We start from the raw sequence: 9,096 nt of genomic DNA, 5'->3' as shown, positions 1-9,096 counted from the left end.
ATTGAACTGATCTGGCCAGCAGGAGAATCCTAGATGTGACAACGGAGGTGTCTTATTCTCTAGCTTTGTGTGTCTGATAGTCTTCTCTCTGCTGTGAGTGGTGGTTTTTTGCTGTTTCTAGCACCCTGAAGCAACAAACTGAAGAAAGGAAAGTTGCTTGTTCCTCGTCCAATAGGGTTCTTAATCTTTGTATAATAAATATGTAGGACGCAACCACTATGAGCATTTATTGAGTACAAAGAAGGTGGAGTCAAGAGAATGAGAATTAAGTGGGTCTGTGGTCTCCTGAATGCAGACCAGAGGGCATGTATGTATATGTGCGAGAGTGTGTAGGGTGTGTGTGGTGTGGTGGGGAGTATGTGTGTGATGGACACAGAACAAGCAGGCAGAGCGTTGATCTTGGATGGTAGTTCTGAGCTAAGTCTTTCCCTCTTCCCTGCATTTTCCTTTGCACAAAGTAGTTCTAAATCCACTGCCGGTGCCCAAAGGAGGGCACGTGGTCTAAAGAGGGGCCAAGACTCTTCCAGTGCAACTGTCCACTTGAGGAAAACCTCACACCAGATGAGAGCTCCAGGACAAGCAGTGGGCAAGACCTGCAGGGTAGGTTTACCTTTGACCTTGGATTTCCATCCCTTCGATCAAACTTCCTATATGAAAACCAGAGAGACTTCCCTGATGGTCCACTGGTTAAGACTTCATCTTCCAATGCAGGAGGTGCAGGTTTCATCCCTGGTTGGAGAGCTAAGATCCCACATGCCAAAAACCAAAACATAGAAAAAATATTGTGACAAATTCAATAAAGACTTTATAAAAAAGTCCACATCAAAAACAAAAACAAAAAACCAACACAGACTTAAGGGGTCGAGTCTGGGAGCAATAGGTCATTTATAAGCATAATGGAGTTAAGAATCACACCAAGTGCAAAGAGACCATAATAGTTAGAAACACTTTTAATTTCTAGCCTCTTGGTGACCCTCAAGCATCAGAGCCATTCAAGGATGTTGGCCTTTGAATGTTCTCAGCAAGAGTAGATGACCACAGAACTCTTAAGGTAAATAAAAATTAGATGAAGGTTATTTATTGGTGTGACTTTTCCTGTCATGAGCTTCCTTTACACAGCAATGGTGTAAATAGCATCAAACTGAATGAAAAGTTTGTTAGATGCAACCATAAATAATTATAATAAATATACATCAAGTAACTTTACAGCACACATTTTTTAGGGCCAAGGTTTGGATCTGTCTGGACCTCAATGTGTTCTCTGGGAGAAGCAGTCGTGTTAGCAGCAGATACCTTACTCACAGCTGTCATCTAGTCAAGAGATGGGCCAACAAAAGCTTCCTCTTGGGGAGGTAGCTGACAATTCAGAGTCCATTCAAGGGATGGGAAGGATTGGGGGGTGGGGGGACAAAGATTTAAAAATACAGGGAGGAAAAACCACTTTTAGTAAATCCAAAGGCTCTTTCATTATGCAGAAATGAAATAAGAGGATCCTTGTTGTCAGGACTATGTCCTGGTGAGACCCCCTAGTCAAGGGGGCTATGGCCCCCAGGAGGCAGTGGCCGACCATGTTCCTTCCAATCAGGGAAACTGCTGGCAGGCACCTCCAGACGTGACTGATCCTGCATCAAATGTAACTGATGCAACGGGAACAATTCATCCAGGTTTATCCTTTCCTTAGGTCAGGGAATCGTTTCTATAATGGTCCTTAATGCATTTCCTAAGAAGAACAGGGAGGCGGTAGATGCTAATGCCTTTAACTCTAAAATCCACACCTTTCCAACAGGCCAGGGCCACAGCCGAGAAAGGAAGAGCAAATCCTCTCTCACCAGCATTCACACTCTAAAGCCTTCTAGACAGCACTCACGCAGAACTTCCAATATTCACAATATTTTACAATAAATACAGTGATGTGATTTTGCATGAACTGGCAAGGTCCAAAAATGACAGGGTCCAACAGGATGGCGTATGCTGCTCTCGAACAAAGTACCACTGGACAAGAGACCTACTCAGGCACAGATGCACTGGGGCTGCAGCAGCTCAGCCCTGGTACACACTCACGTGGGGAAGGGGGGTGTGCAGGGCGGGCCTGGCCAGAGGGGTGGAAGGACCCTGGTATCTCCATCTGGACTTGAAGGTCTTAGTCACTGAAGTAGACCCCGAGTGGAGCAGAGCACCTCAGACAGCTCTTTTGAAAATGCGGTGTGGCCTTTCCGCTGCTCCTCACATCACTAACACCGTAGTGAGGAAGGGCCGTTTCTGAGGACAGAAGGGGTCGAGGTGGGGTAGGGGGGCAGGCCAGAGTCATGTGCTTTCATGTCCAGAGTCCCGGAAAAATGCCCCTACTTGAGCTCTGTCCCTTCAGCTCCCGGGCTCCTCTCAGCTCCTGAGCTGGGACGTACCTGGCCTGACTCTGTGGACTAAGGTCAGGAGGGATCCCTTCGGTCATCCGCTCCTCAGCGGGAGCCTGTCAGACTGGGCCCAGGAGAGTCGGAGAGCAGAAGGGTTGTCTGGGTGGGAAGGGAAGGGCAAACCACAGTGGGCTTTTCCTCAGAAAAACCCAGACCATAGACAAGAGTCTACACAAAACTCCCTATGTGTGTCTCCCATGTTTGGGTCACTGGCCCAACCATTTCAAGTTGGAAGGAGGCCTGCAGGAGCCATTTCCGGCAGAAATGCCAGCTTGAGGTGGAAGGCAGGGCTGGCCACAGACTTGCCTGTGGAGACATGAACAGGGTGCTCTGCAGGCTGAGAGCATCTCACTACCAGCTTCCTGCTGGGCGATTCTGTGACGTAGCATCAGAACCCGGTGGCCACGAAGGAAAATGTCCAGGAAGATCAAATGAGACATGAGCTGTCTGGGAACTAAACTATCCTACAAACATACCACAAACAGGTAGCAAAAGAACCAACCCATCACGAAACGTACAAATACATAAGGTTAAGTCTTCCAGGAGGCCCTGGAATGTGGACAAAAGTTTGGAAAAGCAAAATGTCGCCAACTCCTCACGCAGGGCCCTGGAGGGGTGTGCCTGCAGCAGCAGGCTTCCCAAGCCGGCAGAGCAGAGCCTCGGTGACAGCCTAACTTTGGCTCCCTCCCATCAGCCACTCAGAGGGTCTTCGCGGTAGTGAATGGCACAACGTAGTTTCTCCAGCATGATTTCCAGCGAGGAGTACTGGGGAAGCTTGATCATGAACATACAGGTCTCCACTCGGATGTAGCGAGAATCTGGGGAACCTACAGTAGAGACCAGCATTAGAGCGAGGACCCCAGGGGGCCTGGTGGGCCCTTCTGTCTCCAGGTATGCCTCTCTGGGCAGCTCTTAACACAACCCCAAGGCCCATTTATCCGGTGGGTGGCAGGTGGAGGGGTGGAGGGGGAGGGTCTGGGAGGCTGGGGTTGGGCAGGAGGAGATTCTGGGGGAGGAAAGAGCAGCACAGGCCACAGATGGCTGACTTGTGACAGGCAGGTCTGGCCAGCAAAGAGTTTTGTTTGGATTTTTCAAAAATTAAAAATTTTTTGCTGCATTTAAAAGTCAAAAGATGACATTTCTGGATTTTAAGCTTTTGAAAATCTCAAAGGATATGTCAACTTTGTCCCTGTACTGCCACTTGGCAAAAAGTCAGGTTTGGGAAGCACATGACCCCCCCACGCCCACCACCCCCGCACCTCTCATTTACATTTGGGGCGTGGTGTTCGGGGGTACCTGTCCATTGTCCTTCCCCCTTCATGCAGCACCTAGCAGCCCCAGCTCCAAACAGGGCCTAAGTGTCCCTGCTTGGAATGTGACAGGGAAGGCCAGTACCTGCTGTGCCATCTGGGGGGGCAATCTTCATGGGGTATGGGGGCACATGGGCCGTGTCAGGACCCCCGTCTTTGCAGGGGCAGGTGAACGGGATGCGCTCCTGGTTGCAGGCAAACTTGATGAACTTGCACAGCTCCTCCTGGGCAAACATCTCCAGTGCCCCCCAGAAGAACTCGATGTGCTGGTCGGTCTCCATCAGCCCCACCTGGTACATGGTGTGGGCCTGTGGAGAGAGGCCCCAGACGTGAGCAGGCCTGAGCCTCTGCTAATCTAGCCTCCCACCCAACCTCAGGGTGCACCCAACTCCATGGCGCGGTGATGACCGCAGGACACAGGGAGATCACAGCTACGACAAGGACTGCAGAGGCAGTGGCAATGAGAGTCTACGTGACTCTGGCCTATCCGCTAGGCTCAGCAGCAAGGGTTCTACCTACGTTACCCCACTGACCCCACTGGGTGGGTCCTGCCGCTGCTCCTGTTAGAGGTGAGGTCACTTGGGCAAGGTCTCCCAGGTGGCATGGGTGAAAGCAGGCCACGCTGAGCAGTGGAGAGGCTTCGCCTCTGGTTGGTGGCTTAATTCACAGGCTCTGGAGGCAGGTGACCTGCCATTTCCTGGCTGGGTGACCCTGGGCAAGTGACCTCTCTCAGCTTTCGTTTACTCAGCAGTGAGACAGGGATGAGCACGGCTCCTCTCTTACGTAAGGGGGACAGAGCGCCAGGACACAGAGTGCTGTACAGACGACAGGCCGCATGCGCCCGCCAACCTGGCCCGGCCACCAACCTTCAGGAACTCGAGGTTGATGTACGGGAGGCCGCAGGTGCGCAGCTCCATCTCCAGTGGGCTGAGCATGGTGAGCAGCTGCAGGGGGATGATGGCCCCGAGGCCCGCGCGCACGGCCGTCACACACTCCACGTTCTGTAGCTCACGCAGCCGCAGGCTCCGGATGGCGGCCGCATAGATGTCCTTGTTCTCCCACCTGGGGCGTGGGCAAGGGATGACACTCAGGAGGCTGCTGGCGGCATTCCCTGGACCTCCCAGACCTGGCAGCTCAGGGAATTCCTCTCCTGCTCTGGGTGTCATCTGCCCCAGAGCCAGTGTTCCTGAATAGTCCTTCCACTGAAGGTACTCCACCATCTTTCCCGGCACCCCCTGTCCTGCCTCCTGTCTTCCCCCGGGAAAGCCGCCTGTCCCCATCCGAGGCCCTGCACTCACGCCACGGGGATGTGCCGGCCACGGCTGCACAGCTCCACCTCCTCGCCGGTCATGGTCAGGTAGGTGAACCGGCAGCAGGGCTTGTTGGGCCCCTCGGGGCTCTCAGTGGCCAGGTGCTGGGAGGCGATCTCAGCACACAGGGCCTCCAACTCCGTCTCGTCGTTGATCTGGAGGGAGGGCACGGCAGAGCGGGGCTGACCACTGCCCTGCTCCCCAGATCCCCAGTGATAGAACCTCATCCCCATTTGGGGACAAACATCAGGTATTTTGGGTGGGGCTACCCTGGCCACCATGAACAGGTAGGTGGCACTGGCCTGGACTGTCAGCCATGCCCTTGGTTCAGGGTTGGGCACTGACCAAGGCCTGGCTAACAAGACCAAATTCCAGCCTCCCTCTTTCACTGGTGCAGGCAGGGCTGAAGGAGGGTGAGCCTTGTACTGCTGGGGCATCCTGGGACGAGTCATTGATGATGTTATCGGAGCACCTGGATTCAGCTCTGTCTGAAGCCCAATCTATATCTATACTTTCAGTTTTAAGGTCAAATCATTTTTTTAAAAAGTTTTCCTAAGCTGGTTTGAGCTGGGGTTTCCTGTCACTTGTCACCAGAGAACCCTGACTTAATCCCACATGTGGAAGGTACACGGGCCACCCTCCACCATGCGGCACACTGAAGTACATGCAGGGCCACCCGGAGGAGAACAGCCTGTGGCTCTGGGGTGGTGAAGGCTGAGGGCACCCCAAAGTAGGTTCGTCTGCCTTCCCTGCCAACCCTGGGGTGGTTCTGTCTCCTGGCACCCTCTGGGGCCTTGCCCATGCCCTCTAGACAGAAGACTTGGCTGGACTGTCTGCCTGGACACCGTCTTACATCCCTTGCCTGCCTCAGGCTCTTGGCGCCACCCACGGCTCTGGGAGGGCCTCTCAGAGCAGCGCCTGGCAGTGACTCATAACCCCCAGCCCCTGGGGGATGTCCTGCTTCGAACCTTTAAGCAACTCATTGTGGGCCACTTTCTGCTGAGGAGTCAGCTGCCATCCCAGCCCTTGGCTTTGCGGCTCCCGTGTACTGGCTGCCCTCAAGTGGCAGCTAAGGGGACTACAGAGAGCCTGGCAGCAAGGACCTGCCCCCCACCGCGCCAGGGACCTCAATCTGTGCCGGGGGTGGGGGTGGGGGGGGTGCGTCAGCTGACGCCTCTTCCAGCAGACACAGGGCAGGGGCACCGCTCCAGAGCCCCGTGGCCCCCCAGGAAAATCATGTGCTTTTCACTTACACTCTCAAATTTCTTGACGTAATTGTAGGTGAGTACGTCTGCTTCCTGCAGGTCTTGGTCAGGGTCCAGGGGCTCGCCCACCAGTGTCTTCCAGAAGGAGGGCAGGAGGTCCAGGGGGAGGGGGACATCTGCTCGGATGGCGATCCCTAGCAACTGGCCCAGGAAGTGCAGCAGCTGCTCCTCCCCATAGGTGATGGGGCTGGGGGTCAGGATGTACTTGCCCTGGAAGCCGAGGCAGGGGCGAGGGATGGACCACGGGGTCTTGTGGAAGGCGCAGAGCTGAGCCCCCGCCCCTCAGGGAGCTGCCCGCGGGGCTCAGGCCCCACGTCTCACCTTGTTCTTGTTGACGGCGGAGCTGGGGCACAGCAGAAGGAGGGAGAGCGAGGAGCTCTGCAGCTCTCTGCACACCTGCCACAGGAAGTGGCGGAAGGAGCCACCTGCAGAACAGAAGGGAACCTCTCAGACGCCCTGCCCGCAGGCCCTGGCCCCACTGGGACACCCTGACCCCACTGGGACATCAGCCACTCTGCCCACCTGCAATGGGGCTTCGCTGAGTGGAAAGAACCCGCCCAAGGGCTGAAGGACCTAGGTTCAAACCTGAGGGGCCACTAACTGGCTGGCGGCTCCCAGGGAACCGCATCACTGCTGAGGCCAGCCTCCGCCTCTCCACCTGGCAGATGGGGGCCATCACTACACCCACCTCCCAGGCTAGTTCTGGGGTGTCCACAAGATCAAAGTCAGATCCTTCATGGGTCAGCTGTCATGGCTGCAAGCTGACACTGATATGAGGTCTTGGAGGACCTGTGTCCGTCCCCTGAGCTGGGCCAACAGCAGGGCCTCCGGCTTCCTCAGCATGGCCTCCCACTGAGCCCAGGGCTTGGCATGTTCAGTGAGAACACAGATAAACGGACGGACATACAGATACAGTGTGATGAGCAACGGGCAGTAAGCAGCTCCGTTCCTGCTGCCAATTTCAAACGTGCCCCTGGGTGTCTCACAGAACTCCTGTCTGTGGCCGCTCTCCTGCACCCTCCCCTGGGAAGCCCCTGTCAGTGCCCTCGGGTCTGGACGTTCTAGGAGAGCTGTGTGTACGGAGGACTTGCTTGGGGACAGATGTCAAGGCCTGGCCCTCATAGCTTCCATGGAGAAGCAGGAGACTCCTGCCTGCTGAAGCTGCCAAGGGCTGGGACAGAATCGGACAGGCCTGGGTTTGAACCCCAGTGAGCCTGCTGACTTTGGGGAAGCCCCATGTTCCCCATCTTTAAAGCAGGGCAGTGCTGGCATCAGGAGGAGTATAAGCTGTTGAGCCTGGGCCTGGCTTGTTCTCTCAGTGAAAAGTGCTGTCCTCAGACAGCCTCCGAGTAAGGTGTACCCAGGGGAGGCCATGGCGCCGGCCGGAGGGAAGGCTGCTGCAGGAATGTGTCCCATGATCAGGGCAGGCATGGGAGATGGAGCCGCTGAACAGCTTTCCTGCCCAGGGTGCCCAGTGAAAGAACTTTATTCTCCCACCCAGTGTGGGAGGCATTTTTAGAATGTCTGAGCTTAACTGAGGACCACGAGGGAGCACTTTCTGAGTGGCTGTCCCTCATCCCTGCAGCGTGAAACGGCAGAAGGTGCCATTTTGATCGAGGGTTCCCCAGACCCCTGTCTCTTATGCGGCACATACAACCCCTCAGTCAAGGGCTCTTCCTGGAAAATAAGTCCAGTCCACACTGAGGGCATCTCTCCTGACCCCCTCTGCCAAAGACATACCCCTAACACTGATCAGAAGCCGCGTCCCTGAGCCTGCATGGCTCAAGGCTGAAGTCCCAGACTAGCAGTGGCACCACTCCCCAGAGGACAGGGGCCAGTCCAGGGGGGCTGGGTTTGGAGAACCTGGGACCACTGGTCACTCGAGGGCAGTCCTGGCTTCTCTGTAGAGCAGGGTAATGAGTATGTGGCTTCCCTCTGCTAATGGGGAAGATACCGGCTGTTTAACAGTAACCCCAGGAATTTCACACTCTACACATGGCCTCCAACCTGAACTGGCTGGGGACTCCACTTACTGGTGCCATGGACCTCCTCCCCCGTGAAGCGGATGTTGAAGGCATAGGTAGGGTCGCCGCCACTCGCCAGTTTGACGCAAAGCTGGGAGGAGGGCACTGAGGCCAGCTGCCTGGCTGCCTGGCAGAAGTAGGAGTTCTCAGAGGCTCTGATCTCCCCTGGAACGAGAGAGAGGAGGTGCTGAAACCTCTCAGCGCCAAACACCTCCCGCCTCCCAGGACAGGAAAGCCTCCTGGCCAGGCCCTGCCTACTGCTCCCACGCCCCCACCCCTGGAGCAGCCCCTGCCTGCCCTCGACTCCTGGAACATCTTTAGTCATCACGTCTCCATCATGGTGGGGTCCTCTCAAGGAGCCCATGGCCCTGTTCTCCACATGGTCAGCCCCTCCCATCCTGCCACGTGTCCCAGGGATACACCCAGGCTCCTCTCACTCCCTGGCTCATGCCCCTCCTGACATCTCTCTGGTCATGTGCTGTAAGGGAGACTCCTACCTGCCTCCCCAACATCCAGCCTCCCCTCTGCTTTGGTGCCTAAGCCCGGAATTTGGCAGGTCCATGGCCAGAGCAAAGCCCACCTTTCCCACCATCCCCTGAACGGAGGCACGGCCTGTGCTGCTGACACACCTCCTCCTACCCCCCGAGAACAGTGAGCTCTGGACAGACTAGACGGAAAGCCACAGGCTGGGATTAGAGCAGGGTGGCAGGAGCACCCCCACCCATGAAGGACTGTCAAAGCAGCTCCCACATCCTCTTCCAGAGGCTTCTTTCACG

General features: G+C 55.7%; 1 protein-coding gene across 1 annotated transcript in view; it reads right to left on the bottom strand.

Annotated features, from left to right (window-relative positions):
- Window positions 1-780: 780 nt before the first annotated feature.
- The window catches only part of HECTD4 (HECT domain containing E3 ubiquitin protein ligase 4), a 117,764-nt gene continuing 109,448 nt past the window's right edge, over window positions 781-9,096 (bottom strand). The window contains exons 71-77 of the mRNA XM_010828596.1: window positions 8,330-8,485; window positions 6,618-6,721; window positions 6,285-6,506; window positions 5,020-5,186; window positions 4,588-4,783; window positions 3,807-4,029; window positions 781-3,238 (exon numbers count right to left, since the gene is read on the bottom strand). Coding sequence (XP_010826898.1) covers window positions 3,102-3,238; window positions 3,807-4,029; window positions 4,588-4,783; window positions 5,020-5,186; window positions 6,285-6,506; window positions 6,618-6,721; window positions 8,330-8,485 — 1,205 coding nt within the window. The 3' untranslated portion in view covers window positions 781-3,101. The remainder of the gene's footprint in view (window positions 3,239-3,806; window positions 4,030-4,587; window positions 4,784-5,019; window positions 5,187-6,284; window positions 6,507-6,617; window positions 6,722-8,329; window positions 8,486-9,096) is intronic.

The sequence above is a fragment of the Bison bison genome, unplaced genomic scaffold (genome assembly GCF_000754665.1).
Source record: "Bison bison bison isolate TAMUID 2011002044 unplaced genomic scaffold, Bison_UMD1.0 scf7180017864495, whole genome shotgun sequence".
In the NCBI taxonomy this organism is placed as follows: Eukaryota; Metazoa; Chordata; class Mammalia; order Artiodactyla; family Bovidae; genus Bison; species Bison bison.
The sequence above is the reverse complement of the archived record's forward strand: the minus strand, read 5'-3'. Positions and strand labels throughout refer to the sequence as shown.